Source organism: Vitis riparia, chromosome 7 (assembly GCF_004353265.1).
Source record: "Vitis riparia cultivar Riparia Gloire de Montpellier isolate 1030 chromosome 7, EGFV_Vit.rip_1.0, whole genome shotgun sequence".
NCBI lineage: Eukaryota > Viridiplantae > Streptophyta > Magnoliopsida > Vitales > Vitaceae > Vitis > Vitis riparia.
The window spans coordinates 22405653-22430337 of record NC_048437.1 but is presented as its reverse complement, the minus strand read 5'-3'; the positions used below and the strand labels follow the sequence as shown (position 1 = coordinate 22430337).

The 24685-nt window shown below is 35.0% G+C and overlaps 1 protein-coding gene across 1 annotated transcript; it reads right to left on the bottom strand.

Annotated features, from left to right (window-relative positions):
- Positions 1-20455: 20455 nt before the first annotated feature.
- On the bottom strand, positions 20456-24181 carry LOC117917439 (dihydroneopterin aldolase 2-like). Its single transcript, XM_034833725.1, has 4 exons — positions 24022-24181; positions 23817-23908; positions 21376-21580; positions 20456-20835 (listed from the first exon to the last, which is right to left on the bottom strand). Exons 2-4 carry the CDS (start codon positions 23833-23835, stop codon positions 20631-20633), a joined length of 429 nt encoding a protein of 142 aa, XP_034689616.1. The 5' UTR covers positions 23836-23908; positions 24022-24181; the 3' UTR covers positions 20456-20630.
- Between the last annotated feature and the right edge of the window lie 504 nt (positions 24182-24685).

Below are 24685 nucleotides of genomic sequence, written 5' to 3'. Positions count from 1 at the left end.
TTCCACCTGGACCTCTCCCTATTAGAGGTCCTTTTTGTTTATACCATCAAGATGAGTCGGAAAGAAATATTCAGCATGTCCGCTCATATTCTCTTTCTCCAGTTGGTTACGGGGCTTCCAGATTCTAACAAAGGCGGGGCTAGGGAGCATGTCCTTGTCTTTGGTCCTTGGGCTAGCATGTTTGAGGGTCCAGACCGAGAATTTCACCCGCTTTACTCGTTATATATTCCGGATAGAATGCGTTGTAGTTTTTCTATGTGTCATTCGTAGCTTATTGGTTATAAACTTGTTACTGATTGTTTTTTGTTTGCGTGGTGCATGTAAGGACAGGAGAGGTCGGGTCGTAGAGTGGGTAGAGAAAGCTTTCTTCGACCATCTCAATAAGATGTTTGAGATAACTGCAAACGAGCGGAACCACCGGATCATTTTGATAGATAGGAATCTGCTTGTTGTGGTCCGGGAGCCCAAGTCGTACGTCCTGCCCATCCTTCCTCATCCAGCCCCCAAGGTCTTGGTGCCCGATGAGCACCACGTGCTAAAAGACCTCCCTTTCTACAAGGTTGCACAAGCGGCGGATGCAAAGGCACATCAAGACTAGCTAGAATAAATGAATAAGAAGCGTCTGGTTGGGACGCTAAGGCAAATCCTAGGTACAAGCAGTCTGGCCACTAGTTCCACTATCTGCCATCCCGCCAAGAAGAAGAAACTTGCCACTCAACCTACTAAGAAGGCACCGGCTTCGCCGCTTACATCTTTGCCTACCTCAGCTTCTTCTACATCCTCCTCTGCGGACAACACTGAGCTAGATTCAACGGCTGACTCGTCTACAGCGGGAACCGAGCCGGAGACGGAGGTTGAACCTATGGTGCCCCGTATCATTTGTGAGCCAAAGGAAAAGGAAGATATGGCGAAAAACCTAAAATTCGGCTTCAAGGAGAGGCAACGCAAGTGGTTCTCTGAATCTATCGCAGTCGCTCCTCCTCCTTCCAAGAAATCTTACACGGAGGTACTCCGTCTGGCGCCCGTTTCAACCATTCCCTCAGCGTCAAAACCTACGACTGATGTTGCATTGCCCAGTTGTGTGTTGGTCGTGAGGCTTTCTGCTGGAAAGGATGCCCGTCATGAGTGAGTCGGGTCCTCCACTGGTTCGGCCCCAGTTAGCGATGACTCTATTGAGTGCGTGGCTTATGTTCCTCCACGCCCTCAGGTGTCTCGTGCTTCCAGCTGGGAGGAGATGGCCAAGCTACTGAAGCTTGTCTCGGTGGACCTAGATGGCTATCCCCACATTTTCTTCGCAGCCCATCTACTATTCGGCACCCTAGAATCCGATTTTTCCCGCATTTGGACTATGCAGGATTTCATAGCTGTTGAAATGACGGAAGTGGTATGTCTTGTCCCTCTTAGCCCCTGACCATTTGACACATTCCTTATTGATGTTTCAGGTGGTGGTCGATGTCTGCAATCTGGATCGGCAATGCACTATACTCTTCAAACGATTGGAGGTTGCTGAGGCTATGAAGGCGTTTATTACCCAGTGAATGGACAAAAGTGAAGAGCTCCACTCCAAACTGAAACTGGCAGAGAGCGAGCTTGCTATTGCTCGAAAAGTCGTTGACGAGAGAGCCGAGTCGCTGAGGAAGGTAGAAGAAGAGAGAGAGACGATCAATGCTGAGGCACGTCGACTAGGAGATGAAGAGAATGCGGCAGAAGCCAAGTGCAAAAAAACTAAGTAGGAGAACGAGCGGTTGAGAAAGGAAATGAAGGAGCTCCGGACAGGGTTTGTTGCTTAGAAGGAGAGACTAGAGGGCGAGTACTAGAAATAGGTAGATGACATGTTTTTCTTCGGCTATCGATGTTGCATGAAGAAGCATGGCATCACTTAGGATACCCCCAGCTATCCTTCAGATGACAAGGAGATGGAGATACTACTGTAGTCAGCCCCTTTGGTAGGCAGTGATGATACTTTTAATCACATAATAAAATGATCAATAACTCAATGATAGTAAATATAGTCTTAAAAGACTGATAGTTTTCACTTTGTTAGACTAAAACAACCAATTTATGGGGAGACTACATACAGTGAATAGTAGGTTATAAACCTAAGCACTCGGTGTCTCGTTGTAATATACATAGGGTACTGGACTGCAGTTGACTATTTTTAGTGGAATGTTCAGTTAGCTTCATAATTGGATTGCAATTGACTCTTTTTAGTAGAATGTTGAGTTAACTTTATAATTGGATTTTGAATGAGCCGGTATTATCCTATGAGTTTCAGTGGTTCTCGCTCAAACTTATATCCTTTGATGACATGGTTTATGAGGGTTAGATGGGTTCTTAGTTCATTTATGTGTATAAGGGCATTTTGGTAACTATGTAAGGTTACACAGGGGTAAATGAGCAGTATCTTTAGACTAAACTAATTGATTAATTAGAGTTTTGTTGTGTTAATTAATCAATTAACAATCTTTTTGGATTAGATTAAGTGACCCAATCTCATAATGGGTTCAAGTCACTTAATCCTAATAACAAGCCTATAAATACCCTTTTAGGGGTTAGGGTTTTAAGTTCAATTTTGTCATTTTTCCCTTATATTCCAAAGAAAGAACCCTAGCCTCTAACCCTAAGATCTTCACCATCTCAATGCCTAGACTCAAGAAGTAGTCATAGGATAGACGATCATGACGTTTATGAGATCTACAACAATTTTAGAGTATTCTACACCGAAAGAAATCAATTTGGGCACATTTAGATCACAGGTGTGACACTAATCTCTAAACCTTTGGTATCATTTTGGTTTTTAATACTTTGCTTTCGTTGTGCTTAGATATAGAGAAGCCTATGATAGGATTTCATGCACCATAACTATCCAGGCCTTAGGAATGGAGCAATCCAAGTTTTTCTAACATGTTTACCCGAGGATTTCCACTTGATATTGCCCTTTAAGGATCTAAACATAAGCGAAGGGTGACATTTTCTTTTTCTCTTGAGGTTTTGATACTTTTTTTTTGGAAAATGAATGACAAAAGTTTGAAGCCCTAACCCTAAAGAAATATTTATAGGCTTTCCTATGCTTAAGTGACTTAAGCCCAAATTAGATTTAGGTTGTTAGGATAAAGCCCTTAAAAATATGACATGATGTAACATATTTGGAATTCAATATTTATTTAATGATATTATAGTCTCACTTTTATTTATCCTTATTTCATGCATTATATTTTATGAGCATTCTAGCATAGCATGTTTTGCATTGTATATGACTTGGGTACATTAAGAGTTGCATGAAATATCCAAGTCATGGGTCCCTAACAAGTATATGATTTGTTCACAGCCAGTTCGTGGACTTAAGCAATCCATTTGAGGTTGTTGTATACCACCTCCTAATTGGAAGGATGGTTGGTTTTGGCCATCGGAATAAGGTTCACATGATAAGTCCACTAGTGTGTATGGTTACATATTGGACTAAACTTATAGTGAGTTATGACATAAGGTTATTAAATAGTCATGACTTTACCAAGCTGCTACATTGTATTGTCTATCAACCTTGAAAAAATATTGAGTTTATGCCAAAGTTAGCAGTGATTTTGACTTATGGGTGAAATCCTAAAGTGATTATATATTCCCTATGGATTGAGTTATCATTAGTAATAGGCATTTTCAATAAAGGCACCATGATATCTCATGGACTTTGGGACAATGTGTCTCCTTGGGTGATCCTAAGGGTGTGTGATCATGAAATCTATGAGTCCATAATAATTATTTTAGTGAAATTTGAGATATGTTCTTAGTGAGCTAGAATATTACATTTAATCACATAATAAAAGTATCTATAATTCAAGGATGGTAGAAGTAGTCTTGAAAGGCTGATAGTTTTGACTTTGTTAAACTATAGATGACCAGTTCAGGGGACTACATACAACGGATAATAGGTCATGGACCTAAGCACTTGATGTTTCATTATAATATACATAGGGTATTGGAGTATAGTTGGCTCTTTTTAGTAAGATGTCGAGTCAACTTCAAAATTGGATTTTGAAAGAGCCAATACCATTCTATAGGTCTTAATAGTCCCTACTCGAGTTCATATTCGTTGATGACATGGTTTATAAAGGTTAGATGAGTTTTTAGTTCATTTATGTGCATAAAGGTTTTTTTGTTAATCATGCAAGATTATATAGGGGTAAGTGACCAGTATCTCTGGACTTGGCTAATTGATTAATTGGAACTCTGTTGGGTTAATTAATCGATTAACAACTTTTTTGGTCTAGATTAAGTAACCTAAACCCATGGTGAGCTCAAGCCACTTAAGTAAAATAAGAAGCCTATAAATACCCCTCTTAGGGGTTAGGGTTTTACTCTTACTCTCTCTCATTTCAGTCCATAGAGAGAACCTTAGGCACTAACATAGAGATCTCCATCATCTCAATGCCTAGACTCAAGGAGAACTCATTGGATGGAAGACGATTGAGTTTACGAGATCATATATCATTTTAGAGTATTCTAACCGACAAGAATCAATTCGGGAACATCCATAGCACATGTATAACACTTTTCTTTGGATCTATGGTATTTATTTTGGTTTTAAATGCTAAGTTTCCACTATGTGATAAATCTAGAGAGTCTAAGATAGGATTACATATACCTTAATGATCCTGGGCCTAGGAATAGAGTGATCTGGGCCTTCTTAATAAGTACTACCTTCATGCTATATTTCTCCTAAAATGTATTAGGACCCTAATCCTAATAAAAAGGCTCTCCATTCTTGAAGGATAGCAAACCCTTTTTGGAGTCTTATATCACATACTTGTCCAAAAGCTTGTCAATATAGGTATCTTAAGATAACTCAATCTTCCCATTATTGCAGTCCTAAAAGACCCTAATCCTAAGAATACTTTGTGTCTCACCTAAATCTTTCATCTAGAACTAAGTAGATAACCAAATCTTGTCTAATAACAATAAACCTATATCATTCCCAATGAGTAGAATGTCATCAACTTACAAGATAAAAAACACCACCATGCATTCCTATGTGTTCTTATACACACAAGTCTTATCCTCATTTTTGGTCAAAATCAAGAGTCTTGATAGCTTGATCAAATGTCAATTCTATGAGTGAGATGGTTGTTTAAAACTATAAATGGATTTATGCAACTTGCACACAAAGTGCCATTTCCTTTTTGTTATGAATCTGTCTGATTGCATAATATAGATGTTCCCTTTAAGATTACTATTCAAGAATGTTGTTTTAACATCCATTTTTCATATCTCATAATCGAGATGTGTTGCAATGGATAAGAGTATTTTGATGTATTTGAGTATGGTTACTGGTAAGAAGGTCTTCTCATAGCTAAAACCAAATTTTTTATTATAACCATTCACTACAAGCCTAGCATTATATGTCTCAACCTATCTACCTATCCTTTTCTTCCTCTTATATAGACTCACTTGCACCTTATAGGCTTTATCCATTCTGGTGTTTCTACAACCTCCCAGACCCCGTTAGAATACATAGATTCTAACTCTACCTCCATAGCTCATTGTCATAAACTAGCATCGTTACTGCTTATTACTTCATCGTAATCTATGGAATCAATCTCATGTTCCTCTGGAATGGCCTTGCAAGACTCTTTCAAATGCATGAACCTATTTGGTTGCATAATAGTCATCCCACTATGAAGAGGCTCTCTTGTACTAAAACTAACATGAATACTAGGTGTAGATGTTGGGAACCTTGAATTGCTTCGTTCCTTAGCCTTAGATCTAGCAGAATGAATGCACCTAACCCAAGGCTTCTATAGAAAATAATCTAAGCGAAAACATGATCTTCAAAAACCAATTAGATAAATAATCTAGAGAAAATTGAAAACATACTTAGATTTGGATGTTTCCAAATCAATTCAAAATTGCAAAAGCGGTTGTTGAAGAATTCAAAATTGTAGAAAACGTTGTAGATCTCATCTACCTAACAATCTTCTATTCAATATCTCTAAACATGGTTCTAGACATGAGAAAAGAGTGTGTTTTCCTCACTAAAGGGTGCTTAAGGTTTCTCTATAAAGGCTCTTCGAAATGTGATAGGCAAAAGTGAAACCTTAACCCTAAACAAAGGTTTCAATGTGGGCTTAAGTGACTTGAGCCTAAATTGGGCTTGGGTCACCTAATTTAGATCAACTAGGTTTTAATTAATTAATTAGCCTTAACGGGCTCCCATTAATTAATTAGCTCATACCAGAAAGACAATTCATAAGATCTAGTGCAACTTCATGCTTCTATTGAAACGCCCTTATGCACACTTATGAACTAAAAACCCAAATCCCTTAAAATAAATTTGTCTCCATGAAAAATGAGCTCGAGTGGGGACCATTAGGATCCATAAAAAAAAGTACTGACTCCCTAAGAATCCAATTCTGAAGTTGATTCAACAATCTATTAAAGAGAATCAACTGAACTCTAGTGTTATTTAAAATTGCAATGAGCATAGCTAAGGTCTGTGTCCAACCATCCATTACATTCAAACTCCTTATGAACTATTGTTTGTAATCTAATAAGGCAGTGTTATCATTTATTAAGATTACATCTCCAATTCTCGAGTTATAGATTCACTCATTATGTGATCAATTGACATACTTTATTTCTAAGGAGCATATTTCAAAATTCCACAAAAGGAATTACTATGACCATAGTCTTTTAGATCACATGTCCTTTGGATTATGTAAGGGGATATATTGTCTCAATACCATGAGATATCAAGGTGCTTCTAATTAGAATATTTGTTGTCACCAACCTCCATGAATAGTGACATAATCTATAGGGATATATGACTAAATTAGAGTCTCACCCATAAGTTAAAGCTTTAACTTATTGATTTTGGCACAAATTCAATATCCTCACAAGGTTGAGAGTCTATACAATATAGTAACTTGGTGAATCGTAATAACTAATAGCCTTATGTCATGATTTACTGTAGGTCTTATCCAATTTATAATTATATACACTAATGCACTCACCATGAGAAAACTATCTCGACCGTCAAGACAAATCATCCTTTTAATTAAGAGGTAGTATGCTACAGTCCCTACTGGATTGTCCAAATTCATTAATGTGAATAGCTTATCTTCTTTTAATGAACACGTGATTTGTATCATCTATCTCATTTGCATTAATTCATTATCTGCGCATACATGCTCACATCATCTACATTGTACATAACTTGAATACATTAAGAGTTGTATAGAATATTTAAGTCATGGATTCCTTGCAAGATGATAAGTAGTTCACAATCAATTTATATATTTAGGCAATCCATATGAGACTATAGTGATACCTCTTAATTGGAGGGATGACTTGTCTTAGTCATTAGGATGGTTTTCCCATGATAAGTGTACTAGTGTGTATGATTACTCATAGGATAGAACCTATGATGAATCATGACATTAGCTATCGAGTAATCATGATTAATTAACCTACTATAATGTATAGACTCTCAACCTTAAGAGGATATTGAGTTTGCGCTAAATTCTTAAATGGGTTACCTAAGTCTATGAATCGACTATGAACAAATCATTTGCTTGCAAGAAACCCATAACTTAGATCTTTTATGTAAATTCTAATGCACTTAAATTATGTATAATACAAGATGTGTCAAGCCTAAATGCTCGAAGTGGATATAATGCATGAAAATGATAGATAAGATTGTGAAATGGGAATCATTATTACATCATGACATGCTTTTAAGGGTTCTATCTTCCAACAACCTCATGCTCGTATACATGTAGTATTAGGATAGAGCCCTTAAAAGCATGACTTGATATAACAATGATTGAGTTTATAATTTTCACTATTCTATCCATGTTTGTGTTAGTACTTATTTAAGCATTTAGGCATGCATCACTTGCATTGTACATGGCTTGGATGCATTAGAAGTTGTACAAAAGATCATATTTGTACATGGCCATTCCCAGCACTTAAAAAGAAATTACTAAAAAAGGAATTGGACGCAACTCTCTTATTTGTACTTAATATTAATTTTTTCATTTTAGGCCAAAGGTAAAATCTCACTAAACTTGCATTAATAGTTTTGTTCTTATGCCATGAGGAACAACTAGAAGTACTTGACAAAAATCTCCTTCAAATGTAATAACCATTCTACTAAACAGTAATTAACTATCCATAATATTTTTTAAAATCATATGACTTCTATCAAGTGTTTCAATAGCTCGTTGCTTCACTATTAATGTTTCATCCTATATTATTAATTTAGCTCTTCTTAGTAATTTTGTCGTTCCATTTTGCCTTCTTATGTGCACAAACTTGAATCATCAATGTTAGTGGGTATTTTAACCTTGAGTGTGAAGTTTGACCGCCAGACATAATGGAAAAAGCTATGCTTGATGTTGTTATTGCAATGACATTCATTCCTCTTAATCTTGTAGTCACTAGTAAAGCATGATACAAATAAGTTTTTCCATTGTCTTCAGGACCATTGCTAAAGAAAATACCATTTGCACCAAAATTTATTCGATCAAGTATATTTGAATATGTAATTAGTTATTCTAGATTTAAAGTAATTGGTGCATGTAAATCCTTAGGAATGATGTTTATAGCCAACTCATCATATATCTCTCTACTCTCAATGGTATATGTATTTGGGCCACTCAAATCCATCATTGAAAAGTCATAATCGATACTACTCTTTTCCCATACTTTGCAAGAAAGAAATCTACATTATTCAATATGTTTAAACTTTGAGTTTCACCTATAAATTAATGAATGGTTTGGAAATCTTCTAATATTGAGTCAAAATGAGTATCTCACAAGTTTCTAGCATTAATGGGTTGACAAAAAACCAATATTTCATTTAATTCAAACTAAAAAAAAAAACCCTCCATGTAGCTTTTTATGTTGATACCAATCGAGCATGCAAGGTATAAGTGATTACTATTATTACAGTTTCAGTAATTTGATGTAATTTGATCCTTATAGAATGTAATTAGACTATAGAAGGCGTGTTTTACCTCTAAAAACAATGCTAATTCGAATGAACTCCACTTTGCTAGTATGCATGTGGGATGGGGCCTTGTGAACTCCACTTTGTGCGTGACTATAAGTGATTTTTGTGGCTTATAGATTTTTGTGGTTCTAGTTTCCAATGTAGTTGTTGCCTATGGCTGGAAATCATAAATGAAGCAGGAAAACATTCCATTTAGTTTTGAAAATCTCAAGCCAAAATAATCCATAATATTTGCAAGGCTAGCTCTTTAGAGCTCTTCCTCAATCCTTTTAAGGGGATAAACATCATATCTGTAATGCCTCCTTGAGCGAACAATCTCTCCCATAACTCAAATTCACAAGGGAAATGGAGGAAGAGATTATCAACCATTTCTCCACCAATTGAATGTCTTTCTAATTTTGGTATGTTTGTCATCATTTTGCTTATTTGTCTCTAGTTGTTTTATCATCTTTTAATTTTATGCCAAAATCATGAAATGCATCATAATTTCTTCTACATCTAAGTTATGTGCCTATGCCTTGTATTGGACCAACAAGGTTATTGAGGTTGGTTCTCTTTCAGTAAAACGGTAGGTTTATTGGATATCCCGGTTATCTTATCAATGGTCTTTTAGGGGAAATGGTTAGACTATTTAGGGAGTAGGATATATGAAGGAAGATTATGGCTTCTATGCCTAGGATTGGTTGATAGAAAGGATTTGGAGATTGAATAGGGTTTTGTAAAATGGATGAATGAAAGTTGAGTGTGAGGATGGAGAATTTTGGGAAGACTTTGTGTCGAGATTATTTTTTGAATAGGGGATAAAGGGATTATAGTTAAAGATATTGGAGAAATGATCTATATAATAGCTTGGAACTGAAGTTTACATTTAGGTATTTTACACTTCCAAAATAATATATGTGAAAATGAACTTCATAGATAGTTTGAAATTAAAAAATAAATCATTTATATGTTGCTTGAAATTTTTTTAAAAAGTATTTAACAATTATAATTTAAGAACGGAAGATTATCTAGCAAAGTATATGTCATCATCCTGTTAAGATTATCTCTCTAATCCTTGAGTTATAAATTCTCATATTATATGATCAACTAACATACTCTAAATCACTTAGAGCATATGTTAAATTTTAATTAAGGAATTACTACAATAATAGTTTTCCTAATCACACGTCCGTAAGATAACCTAATGGGATGCGTTGTCTCAACCCTAAGAGATATCATGGTACCTCTATCGAAAATACTTGTTGCAACCTGCCTTAATCAATGATGACCCCAATCCATAAGAAATCTATGAATACTTTAGGATTTCACCTATAAGTCAAAGTCACTGGTGACCTCAGTACTAGTTCAATATTCTATAAAGGTTAAGAGTCCATGTAATATAGTAATTTGGGGAATCATGACTACGCAATAGTCAATCTCATGATTCACCATAAGTCTTATCCAATGTATAAGCATACACACTAATACACTCATCATGGGAAAACCATCCTAATGATCAAGATAAGTCATTTTTCCAATTAGGAGGTAGTGCACTATACTCTCTAATGGATTGTACAAATCCATAAACCGATTGTGAATTACTTACACCTTGCAAGGACTACATGACTTGAATTTTTTGTACAATTTGTAATGTACCCAAGTCACGTGCAATGCAAGAAATAAGGGTGTGTGAATGTTCAAATAATAATTAATGCAAATAGGATAGAAAAAGGGAATCAAAATCATAAACAAATAAATTTAAAAATGGAACTTCTATTACGTCATGTCATGCTTTTGAGAGTTCTATTCCAACAAACTCTCACTAGCCTTAAGCATGCCAGAAATACATTTGACATCCATGTTATCTCTATGTCCATCAAAGACTTTAGTAAATAAATTCTTGGTGAAGGGATTTGTCAAGTTCTCCATAGAATAAATCTTTTCCACAGCCACAACTCCTATCATCACTATCTCACTAATCAAGTGATAGTTCTTCTCCATATATTTACCCTTCCAATGATTTATTGGTTCTCTATACCATTTCACCAACCCATTATTATCATAAAATTGTATCAAGGGCGATACAGCCAAAGGTACTACCCCAAATACTATGAGGAATCTTCTTAGCCAAGCACTTCCTTTGCTACCTCAAATCCAAATCAATATAGAACATTATTAAAAACCTTAATTATTTGATAAGCTAATATATCATTGCAAGCAAGTGATGTTTTTTCCTTTCACTATCAAACATTTAAAAATTGAAATAGGATTTTACAAATCAACATTAGCAATACATGAAAAAAAAAATGTAAATTATGAATTGGTTTGGATGAAAGAAAATTATCATTTCAATTTGGAATAATTTTATAATTTTCTTCTCTTAAATACCATTAATTTTATATAATAAAAAATCATGAAATTTTTAATAAAACATCTAAAAAATATACTTTTCTATTATGATAACATGATGAAAATTACTATCAAATAGAATTATATATGAAATACCAATGCTTACTCTTCATTCTTTTATTATGGAATTTTTAGTTGAAAAAAGAATGATATTTTGCATAATTTTTTATAAAATTAAAAGTATTTTAAAATTATATTCTTAAAATTTACCTGAAAGAAACAATGGTACACAAATAAGTGCCTCGATTTTTACATTGTTTTATCACATATAAAATGTTCATGTTCCCAATTTTGTGAGAATAATTTCTCCCAAGTAGCTTTTACTTTAACTCCACTTGTTTTTCTTCTAAATTCCAGACTATCCTTTACTTTCATTTTAAAATTAATGCAAAGATTTAAATTAAATATTTACTCTCATCATCTTTTCCCACCTCCCTCTTTAAAAACCTTATCTCTTATTTTATATTCTTTTCATTTCTTTTCTACACATTCTTCCTTCACTTCATATTTTCTCCTCTTCCAATTCATTTCATCTTTCCTTCTTACTTTTTTTTTTCTAGATTCCTTTCAATTGTTTTAAATTTTAAGCACAAAATTTTAAGGAGAAAAAAAAAAAGGGAAAAGTAGAATGTAAACAAAGACAGAATTAAAATTTTAAAATTGTTTTTTTTTTCGATCAAATTTATGGTGCATTACATAGTCCATAACACATTTAATGAAATAAGAGTTGTCTTTAATTGAGCAAATTGAATGGAACAAAGTTTTATTGATGTATTTTTATGCCCCATTGGCATCCATCATATCATATCAGTGTATTATCATTAAGAGTCTATTAGTGTTATGAATTCATATTGCTAGTTCTTTTAGCTTCTAAGGTTGGTTTATGACTAAAAGATAACCCACAATTCCCAATTTCGTAAAAAAAAAGTGTCAAAAATTCTAAATTAGGTCTTTTATAATGTATCAAAGCATCACCATATTTATATTATAAGTCTAATGCAGTTGTGACGTACCTATATTTTATAACAAAAGTAATAGTTTTAGAGTTACCTTTTTATGCTAAATTGACATACCACATATCATAGCAGTGTAATACCATCATCAACTTGATGCATTGAACAAAAGAAAATAGGAAAAAATAAATAAGAGAAAAATATAAAAATCATGGAAAGAAAGACCATACCAAGGAAAAGAAAATTATAAATGAAAACAAAAAAGAAATAAAATAATTTTGTGATTATTCCATTGTAAATGAAATAATGACATTATTTTTTAGGAGAAGGGATAAGATTTGTTTCCTCCATTTCTTCTCTTTCTGGGATGGCAACCTTCAGGTCTGTACAGACGTGTTGGAGTAGAAGGATAACAGAATCATTCTGTTGCTTGGGTTTTTGGTTCAGTTAGCTCTCCTGTGGGAGCTTCTGATGTATGGACAATGCCTGAAAGTCTTTCTTCTGTTTCTTTTTCAATTTCAGTAATTCCTTTCTGCCTTTCCTCCATTATTTCCCTTTGTTGATCAACTCTTACTCTTCCTTCTTCATTGGGCTCATTTCTGCTCTCTTCCTTGGTTACCTCAGCCTGCTGGTATGTCTCCTTTGAATGAGAGGGTAGTGTTTCATGTATCTGGCCTTACTAGGTTGACTCCATTTCCGTCTCCATCAGTTGGGATGATGCTCCTTTTTCCATGCCACTCTTCTTTTTCAAGAGTAAGGTTCTCCAGGACCTCCTTTTGAACTTGTTGGTCTTTGGTCTGATTGGTATTCTCTTGGTTCATCATTTAAGGTTTCTGAATCTGGATCCTCAATGGGGTTTAGGTCCTGCCCCGGTCTTGGAAGGCCATAGTTAAGCACTGTTTTTATCTGACGGAACTCCCACAAGATCCTTTTCAGTCCATAATGACTAGTATTTCTCATCCCATAGAATTCCTTGCTTCATTTTGAGTTGGACTGTTGCAATTCTTCCACTTTCTCCTCTATTGCTTGAGAACTTCTTTGAGAATACATAGGCCCCAGTCTTGCCTTTCCCCTATAAGTCAAGACTGGTTTTGCAGCTGCTTCTCTTGGAGGGGTGTATCTTCTGATTGGTTTTGTAGCTCCCTTTTTGTCTAAAGCACCTGTAAAAGGATCAGCAATCCTAGTGGTGCTTCCTCCTGTTATTATACAATTTTCATGTATGAGAGTAATTTCATAAAGAGATAAGAAAGGGATAGAAAGTTGTTCAGTTGAGGTTGCTATCATATCCTCATCTTCAATGGTAGACATCAGAATGGTTGGAAGCTAAGGTTCAGCTACTTCCAATGCCTGGATTTCCTCTTCCTCAGCTTGCATTATCTTCTTCTCTCAAAGGCTCAATTTCCAGACTTGGTCCATGCTCCACAGGCAATTCATTTTGGCTTCCTTTTGCTGAGGCCCCCATTCCTTCTTGAACTTCTTCTTGAGCCAATGACTTATACTCAATCTAAGGGATTTGATCTATTTCAACTGTAGGGACAAAAGATACTACCCCTGCATCAACTTCTTCCATAGCTTCTTCTAGTTTGAACTACAGATGTAGCTAAAGCTACTGCTGCTTCCAATTCCATTTTCAACTTTTCTTCTGTTGGGTTCTCGTCTCTTTCAACTGGTTGTATAATCGATTCAGTGTCCAACAATGGGTCATCTTGCCTTCCTTCCCTTGTCAAATTTGGTCAAGTCGTGTTGCTCCAATTTCCTGCATCTGTACCTGTTCTCTTTTTCCAAATCTTCTCTTACATTTTCCTATAACTTTCCAGGTGTTCAACCGTGCCTTGCATCTACAATTCCCTTCTCCATTGCCTTGGGCTTATTCTCTAGAAAAGGGTGCCCTTTTGACATCAAGAACATAGTCACGAACCTGAGCATTTTAAGTGTTGCACCCTTTGCTAACTTCTTTATATGATTCAGGTATGGAGCTTGAATGAAGTTCTCCTTGATAACTGCATGGCCACTTACAAATTCTCCATTGGACATTCATAATGTGCTTCAAATCTTTTAACTCTTCCTCACCCCACCCCACCCTATTTAGATATCAATTATATTTTTAATCATTTTTTTCCTTTTTTAAAACACGTAAAATAATCAAAATTAAATAAAAACCTATTTCACATTAAAATAAATTGTAAAAAAATTAGTATTTATTTATTTATAAATTATATTCATTTTTAATATAAAATTGAAAAAAACAAAATTCTCTTGGTGAGAATAATAGGACAGACCAGTGGCCATCTCTGTCTTACTCAATGTAACAATGAGAAAAGAGAGTGGTGATCTATGTGTCTTTATGAAGATTGAGAAAAGTGTTAGGGGACTGTTGGCTGTTCCATATCAGATCTGAAGGGGATCGACCCCTTGATATGCACACATCACATCTACCTAGAGAAGGATGTCAAAGTTGTAAGTCAACCACAAAGACAACTAAAATCCTCTAATGCAAGATGTAGTGAGGATTGAGGTGCTCAAGCTCTTGGATTCAGGCATCATCTATCCCATTTTTTTTAGACAACCCTTAGGTGAGTCCCACACAAGTAGTGCCAAAGAATGGCGGAATGACCGTTGTGGAGGATAAAATATGTGAACTTATTCCAACAAGAATGAAACTGAATGGACAGTGTGCATTGACCGGAGGAAGTTGAATTCAGTAACAAAGAAAGACCATTTCTTCTTCCTTTCTTGGACCAAGTATTAGAGAGAGTGGTTGGACATGACTTCTACTGTTTCTTATATGCTTACTCAGGGTATTTTCAGATTGCCATAACATTAGAGGACCCAAAAAAGACCATTTTTATCATCCCATTTGGAACATATGCTTATCAAAGAATGCCCTTTGGATTATGCAATGTACCAACCACTTTCCAAAGGTGCAAGCAGTATCTTCATTGACCTGGTGGAAATAATCATGGAGGTTTTTAAGGATGACTTATTGTCTATGGTAATGATTTTGATGAATGCTTAACAAATATAAGGAAAATCCTTAAGAGATGCATAGAAAAGGACCTTGTACAGAATTGGAGAAGTGTTAGTTCATGGAAAATTTGGGAGTGGTCCTTGGCTTATATTATTTCAAAAGATGGCATCAAGGTGGATCCTGCCAAGGTAGAACTTATTGTGAAACTTCCAGAAACTACCAGAGTCAAGGCAATTAGACAATTATTGGGACATGTTGGCCTTAATAGGAGATTCATCAAGGACTTCTTGAGAATTTCTTAGCCATTATGTGCCTTGTTATTGAAAGAAGTTGAATTCAAGAAGATTATGCATGCCACGAGGCATTTGATAAGTTGAAGGAGCTCCTAACATCAAGCCCCATTGTGAGACCTCCCAACTAGGCATTACCATTTGAGCTAATGTCAGTGAGATGCTAGTAATTATGCCTTAGGGGTTGTTCTAGGCTGAAGAGAGTAAGGAAGGCCTTATGTGATCTACTATGCCAGTAGAACATAAAGTTTAAAAAACTACACCACTATTGAAAGGGAACTCCTTGTTAGGTATTTGACCATATCGCAAAGCTTATCAAACCAAGATCAAAAGGATAGTTTAGTTCTTATATGGCTTTCTTCAGCTTATGCTCCTTTCTTGACTCCCTTTGTGTGACAAGCCAAGGTGGGTACTCTATACATAATTTTTTCCCAAATCATAACATGAAAAATGCATTTTTGACACCAAAATAGCAAAATGGCTAGTAAAGACTGATTGCTAAGAAAATTGATAACCATACAACATTAAGTCCATCCAAAAGTGAAATGGTCTTAAAAAAGAAATCAACATTTTATGTTTGTGTATGCACCTTGGCAACTAGCCATGCTTTCAACCTCCAAATAGCACCATTTAGTGGTGTTTGACAACAAAGACATATTTGAAACTAAACATTTCCTTACCTTATGGTAAAGTAGCATAGTCCCATATGCCTCCTTAGTAACAATTAGGAATAGCAATAGCAGATAGAGATAAAAGAAAGAATTGAAAAAGGAAAGGAGAATTGAGCACAAACAAGGTAGTTGGCAAGAGAATACTAGATAATAGTGTTCTTTTACCTTTTCAAAGAGAGCAGTAGAGATATCAACATTAAATGAGGCGATTGGCTTAGTAGTGGGAGAAGAACCTCCATTGAAAGATAATAGATTGCAAGTTGGAGGAGCAACTCACCTGTTGCCACCTTTCTTCTCACATGGATTTGCAAGGTTTTCATAGGCACAAGAACAATGAACGCCTACAGTTGCCTTCATGGCAGAAAACTAAACTATGATTTGTAACTCTTTCTTGATCTTCATAAGTTTAGAGTCCCACTAAACTTATCTTTGAAGTATCTCACTTTAGATGTTTAGGTCTTCCCAACAAATCTCTCCTGAAGTCATGAACTTCAAACTTGCCACTTTCCAACAAAGTTGTTATCCTTTCCCTAATGCCATTTCAAAACCTTCTTTAATACATCACAAGAGCCTCACCCTTGGTGTCTTCTCTAACTTAGAAGTAGTCTAAGTACTGAAGAAAATCTCAAACAAATTTACCAATGAAAAACCCTCACAGAAGTTCTTAGCTTTGCTTCAAAATTTTCTCCAAGAATTTCCAAAGCTAAAAGAGCAATCTCTCATTGTATACTACCCTAATATAAATTTAGTAGTGTTTAGTTTGATTAGGAACCCTTTTCTGATTGTTTCTAGTCAGAATCTAACTTAACTTCCCTTTTTTGAAGACTCCCAAGTGAAAGCATGATTTCTCTCTGAAAATTGTCAAGCGATGTTCCATACATAAATCTCTTGAAATCTAAGCTTAATCTGACCAGGGAATGATCTTGAATTGTCTACTAACTGGAAATGAATCCATGCTTGCTCAACTAGATGTTCAAAATCATTAAACACAGCTAAATTAAATCTTCATGGAAATTTGTTGTTCAAGTACGAAAATCAAACCCAAAAAACATAGTAAAACAGGTCAATGTTTCAACATTCCATCCAAAGGGATTCAATAGGTTGGTTGTGTCTTATCTGATGATTTGGATCACTCTTTTTGTGTTTTTCCTTTTTTATCAAGTCTACCACATTTTGACACACTTTCAGTGTTCAAAATCACGCAAAACATGTCTCAAAATTAGCTTGAACGTCACTATGAATTATTCAACTTTCAGCTTGTGCATTTGAACATATCAAGTGTCCATTCAAGCAAACTCAAGATTCTTTTTGTGAATACTTTGAAAGCCTTCACCTGTACTTCTTTGAATATATAACCACTTTTCCAATATGCTGACTTCTTTCAAACTTAAGATCTTCATCAATTTAGTTCCCCATTTTTGTATGCTTTCCACACCCTGAATTTGAATTCATTCTCCTATAATTGAATAGTCTGAACCGTCTCAACCTCAAACCTTAACTTGTTGACATGTTGATCACGTCTTCATGACCAAGACTAGGCAGTGAACTCAACTAATACTGCTAACCTCTAAACACTCCTAGCTTAGTCAAAGGTTGTTTGTTATCAGTTCTCAAAAACAATTTTCTATTTTTGATAAGAAAAAAAAAATTATTGGTTTTTTAGAACAAAAAAACAGCAAAACATATTTGGTAACTAAAAAACAAAAAACGGTTTCTTGTTCTTAAAAACAAAAAAATAAAGTGTTTCCTAAGAATATATTTTAGTTGTTTTCAGTTGCTTTTTCTTGTTTTCTAAAGGTTATTTTAAAAAATAATGGGACAAATGTGAAGAATAGTTGAATATAGAGTACTACATATAAAATTTATTTTTAAAAATTATTTGAAAACATAAAAAACAAGTTAAAAATATTTCAAGTTTCCAGATAGACTTTTGTTCTAAAAAACCATCAAAGAACTGTTTTTAAAAACTATTCTCAACAACTATTCTTTGAAAATAGTTTTCGAAAACATTTCCAAACATACCTGAAATTGGCAATAATAAAAGTATACATTTACAAATGGCATAAGTTGAAGAATGCAGAGTGGAGGGTGAACTAATTGATGGCATCATTGCATGGAAGCAACAAGAGTGTGTAGGGCAATTGGAATATAATTTAAGAGCAGGAAAGGAAGAAGGGCATAGAACAATAAGACCTTCAATCCCTAACTATCTTTGATTTCCAGAGAACAACCCTAAAATTTACTTTAAAGGTACTTGGTGGAGAAGCTTTTCATCTGACTAGCATGCCCTCAACTCTCCTCTTGGAAATACAAGTAAGGCTCTAAGTCAGAAATTATCAAACTTAGTAATGACAGGAAAAACAATTGCAATGAAGCCTTAAAACAGAATAGGTGTACACCACTCTGTATATTCTACAAAAGCCTTCAAATCATCCTAAAATTTTTTTAACATTCCTTTCAAGTAAGATCACCCAATTGAAAGTGGGGCAAAAAATGTGTCATTAAATTTTGCCTCAAGAAGATCCTCAAAACCCTAAAATGTTATGATTAACATGTTTACAATGCTCCCTGGTGATCTCAGATGTGTCAATATCAATGGTGATTCATTATTTCAATGAATCATTTCTTCATAAATAAGAAGATTATGTAAATATTTACTCGAAATCTCACTTATCAGATTCCGTTATGGGAGACAATTTTTTTTGAAGAATTCATCATAAAGGTATCTTGTAAATCGCTAATGTCTATTCCTCTTGACTTTGAGGTTCGCGACAGAAACCTGCCTATTAGCTATGATCTTTTACAATTCAGTAAACCCATCTTTAATTATCTACTTATACACTAAACATACCCTAAGTATTTTTTGCATTGTAGTAACAATGAACAGAAAATTCATTTCATTCCCTACTCTTATAATCCTTTTCCACACCAAACTTGAAAAAAGATTCCCACTTCTTTTGACCACCATCCTCATCACCTTTTCCATGTTTACTAGACAAAAATCAACTCTAACCGCTGTTTTTAACGATAGATCTCAATAAACATTTACCTAGAAAGACTTTGTTTATCCTTTCTAGATTCTTCATACCAAAGCACCAATTTCTCTCTGTTTATCCTCTACAAATAAATTCCTTTTGTAACTTTTCTAGCTTCTTTCTTTTCATTTCTTTTTAAGAACCAAGGAACCTTTCATGGTCAAGCCCTTGGGACACTACATGGGGACCAAACCTCGGGGTACTGATCACACCTGTAATAACCAGCACTAGGTAAATCAAGATATCATTAGTGGCAGGATTCAAACCCAGGACCATGTGCCTCTTACTAGGACCACACCTCCCAACATTAACCTTGACCAATTGGGCTGCCCTGGCAAGTTTCTAGCTTCTTTATTATTGCTGCTAGGATAATAAAAGTAAGCATGAAAAGTTGGTTTACCAGTTAAAATAATATGAATCTAATTGACCAGCTGCTTTTACACTTACTCACCTATTGAGTCCCACACTAGCTTTGTTTCATGTGGTGAACTGGAATGAGAAGATGGCAAAGACTCTACCTGCATTATAACTCTACATTCAACCTTTCTATAACCTCACCCCTGTTGGCACAAGCTCAATATTTTGACAATGAACATTCTACCTTGAAACAACTTCCAAAGAGAGGAGAATATATAAGAGATGCATTGCTTAATCTTTTCCTACAAAAAATAATAGTGTCATTAGCATGTATAAATAAATGTGGGATTCTTGCATTGACATTAGAGATCTTACAAACAAGCTAGTGTGGAAGGCCTCCAATGAGGGTATTTTCTAATTAGATCCTACTATAGATCATTGTGTCTCGAAGTTGCCCTATCCTTTCTTGTTAGAGGGCTATGGGCTTTCCTGGTGTCATATAAGGTTAGCTTCTTTCTTGGGGGATGGCTCTGGTTAGGGCTTTTTGGTTGGCTACATGGGGTAGTAAGGTAGGATGTTAGGGTTTTTTGGTTAGTTATATGGGTTAGTAAGGTACAACGTACATCTTTCTTGCCCTATGGATTTTAGATCAGGGTTTTTCTTGTGCCCCTTTTATGTGATCCTAGAGGTTATATTTTAAGCCTTTACTCGATTTGTGTCTAATGTCAACATATATCCCTGTTCCCAAGCATATAAAAGAACACCAACATACAGATAAACTAGTTGATGTAAACAACCAAAGTAAAATCACTTCCCATAAAGAACCATTCACTCAAGACAAATTAAATTTAATCACGCTCAAACTCACAAAACAAACTTACAGGAACACAGAAATGTGCAACACAAAAATGACATTAGGCCTCAAAGTGCATCATGTATGGAAGTTGCATATAAAAGCTCAAATTTGTGCATCAACACTTCTATATCTCAAAATCTCGACGCCCAGATAATCAACAGGGCCTTGGACAGCAACATGAGGCTTTCCAACTTTCACACGGATGGCAGATATGCGTGAGTGTTTGGTTAGAGTGGTAGAGGCAATGAGTTGAGCCACTGACTCTAGAAGATTTTGAGGTGGTCCCTCCACAATTTCCTTAACAATGCTGCTCATGTATACATGTTAGGAGCATACCTCACATATGGCGAGCAAAATAAAGATAAAATCAATACAACATTGCATGTTTTTAATAAAAAAAATTTGGTCATGGAAAAACTATACAGGCACCTATAGTAGGTGATTTTTGTTCAACAAGTGATGTCTATTACTCAATTATCAGGGTTATAATTATTAAACTGGAGAATGCTATTCTTGCAGAATTCCTAGAATGAATTCTTAATACCAACTGAAGAGATCATTTTTTTTAAATTAATGAAATTTTAACAGTATTTAACTTACTAAATGAATGAGGAGTGATCAGGAAGGTCACTCAGAGATAGCATTACGCTATTAACCATGGTAAGAAATGCCAAAGATTAAATGGTTTTGAGCAATGTCTCTATTCAATGAAATCCCAGTGAAGTATGGGATGGCTTAAGCCTGGTAGGCTGTATATGAGCTACTGAAACCAAACACAATTTCTTGGGGTTTCATTATTGCAGCTTAACAGATTTTCCCTGTTTCGGTTATTATAAAGGTTGCTCACCGATAAATATCTGTATAGCTGATTGTATCTGACAAGCAGTCTGATCTACCAGCTGCTCGGAGATCCATCCAAGCATCAACGTCTACCAAGAACTTCTGACCTAGCTTCCTCTCTTCTGGCTTCACCCCATGAAATCCATGGAACCTCAAGCCCCTTAATATGAGTTTGTCTCCCTTCATTATCTCTCCACTGTCCACCATTGCTCCTGATGAGAATCATTATTGTTAAAAATCATGTATCAGCAAACTAAACTATGCTTGCATGGACCACTTCGATGCTTAGGAAATGTATTTATTCCAATGATCAAAGAGTTTTTATTTTTTTGCATACACAATAATATCAGACAAGCATCAGAACTATTCCTCCTTAGCCCTTTAAATCCCCTCATGACTTGAACTCCTGACCTCAACTGATGTCACTGATGAAGACTCATGACTGTTGATGGGCCAAGAGTGAATTCAGTGAAACTTACATCATAAATAAAATATCATAGAAATAAAGCATTAACATATGGAAGAAAACCAATAAAATTAAGAGACCAGCCTATAATTTCACATTCTTCTGGTGAACATTTTGACAGCTCAAAATCATTCTTCATAGACAACTTTACTTTTAGCTTCTGAACAAATAGATGTGGGGAATATGTCCTACAGACTGCATAAACTCCTAAACCCACTCAATAAACCATTTAATCCAGCAAAAGATCATCTCAGACATTGAATTAGCCCTATAGATATTCCTTTGAATCTTCCCATGCTTATCAGAAAGCATACAAAAGCATCTAAGCATCTCTTCATAATGCAATATCAGTATCATTAGTTGTAGACAGTTATTCAGTAGCTTGATTTGTTGCTTAAAGAACAGAAGCTATCCAATCTCTTGCTTGGCACATTTAATCAACCAAAACAGAAAAAAGGATGTGGCATTAAATCCTAATGGAATATGCAAATGCCCATCAAAGACATCTCCTCAAAGATGCATAATTAATGTTGCCAGTAAATCAGAATTCTAGTGGAGAATGGCAGGATCTATGATATTACGACAACAGGAAATGTAGTGAAAAGAAAGAGTGAACCCCAAGTTTAGGAAACATACAATCTTAAAATAATAAATTAAGAGGGAAAAAAGTCTACAAAAATGTAAGAAAGACCTTCTTCTAAATCTGTCTGCCACTACAAAAGATTAAGAGAGCAAAGAGTCGATAAAAATTTAACAAAGACAGGCATTTACAAGTGTCTCCCACTATTCTGTAAGAGATTAAAAAGTAAAAGACAATTTTTAATAATATAAAACTTTATGCTCTCTGAAACTTTCCTATTATGGCTGCTGATTAGACCCAAAGCCAAAAAGTGGAGAGCAGAGTGACTCTTTGGATTTCTAAAGGAAGTCGCTGGTGGTTCCATATGACCAACGAAACTTTAGCCAAGGAGAAAGGGGACCTACAACCCTCAAAAAAAATCAATTTAAAATTATGCTCCTTCAGCTCACACCAAATAACAAAAATTGGAGCATAGCAGCTCTTTAGATAACAAGACAATGATCACTGAAAGCTCCACATAACCATCAAACATTTTAGCCAGAAGAAAACATTACCAATTGAGATTCTTCCTCAAAAATGCAACGGGTATTTGGAATTTTCCAAACTTGTGTAATTGTTTGATGGTTAAGATCTTGTCAAAGTCAACTTAAGCATATGTCCCTAGACCCCTCCAGCTGGGAGGGCTTTCTACATCATCAGATGGACCAAGTGATGAAACTGCCTTGTGAAGGTCAGTTTCAAAGCTTTTAACAGAAAGTTCTTAATTTTTCATAAACTTGGGCATCAAGTTGATTCAGAGTAAACCAGGAAGTAATATGTTATTCACCCAATTAACATACTACATTTTTGTCCACTTCCCTCATGTATTAAAAATAATCTCAATAGATTTGAGATTCTGTTTCACCTTTTCCCCTTAAAATGCTAAATATCCAACAATTCAGAATTCTCTTCCAATCACACACACACACAAATCTAATTCCCTGAAAAAGGACTATTTTCTACAGGACTAGAGCCCTATGAACAAGCATCACCAATCTTATATAGAAGAAATGTGTCTTCTACATCCCCTTGATAATTTAAAATCAAAACATGAAAATCAATACAAAAAAAAAAAAAACATTTTTGAAGAGCCATTTCTTTGATTAGTTCTAATGAACAAATCTGAATCTTTCCTTTTCTCCAAAATGTAAGCCAAACAATGAAGCCATTAAAATCCTACAAATGATGAATTGTACACAAACACAAAGTTCTACAGAAACCCATGACAACTTCTGTAGCGTATAACTAGGGTTTTTCGTCAGAGGAGACAATAGACCAATACAAAAGAATATTGAATCTTCTAACGGCAAAAAAACCCCATAAACGAGAAATGAAAATTTCTTATGCCTAGCATTCCACTTACCACCAAGGGATGTTTCCATGGTTATGACTCCAATTCTCGCTGGATAAAAGCTGTGGCCGTGCCGGAGAGATGGGAAGTTCCGCCGGAGGACCCTGTGTTGAGGCAATTGACTGAAACTGATCCTTCTAATTCTATCACTGACTTACATGGCAATTCGGAAGAAGATGAAGATGAAGAAAGGAAGTGTAGATAGAGGTGGGCATACCTGGCGGCAGAGGCAGACACAGGAGAAGGGAAAAGGCCCAGGAGCTCTGTGTGCTCTCTCCTGATGTTTTCTACCTTACCCACCAAGCCTTGCAATCAGGCCTCTCTTGTCAAACCCTCCCTCTATTTGTTTTTCATTTTCATCAAGTGAAAAAAAAAAAAATTATAATATGACATTGCTAAATGGGAGGGAACCTCGTTGATATTCTTGGAGACCTAGATTCTTTTTACATCACCTTAAAGTGTCATCATTTGAATAAGAAAAGGGCATTCACCAAGGAACCAAAGTTTTTTATTCTATTTTACTACATAAGTCAGCCCCCGATTAATTATTTTTGAAAACCATTATACAAAACCTAAAATATTTTTAATCTATTTTAAATTATTTTAAAAATAATTTTTACATGTAATATTTTATTTTTAATCCTTCTAAGTATTTATATAATTATTTTTTAAAATAGTCCTTACAAAATAAGTGAAAACAATTAATAGATATTCTTTAAAAGTATCATATTTTCTCTTCTTAAGAACAAAACAAAAAACAATTTTTGATTATCAAATGAGTTTTTTAAGTTTTTAATTTTGAAGAAAAAAAAACTGTTTTAATAAATAATTACCAAACATACCCTAAATTTTTTTTAAAAAAATTAATAAGAATTTTTTGT

Excerpts from the sequence above, each read along its gene's own strand:
- LOC117917439 (XM_034833725.1), bottom strand. Across the intron at positions 20,836-21,375 it reads AGCTATACAGATATTTATCG|CATTGTTAAGGAAATTGTGG; the intron begins GTGAGCAACCTT and ends ATACATGAGCAG.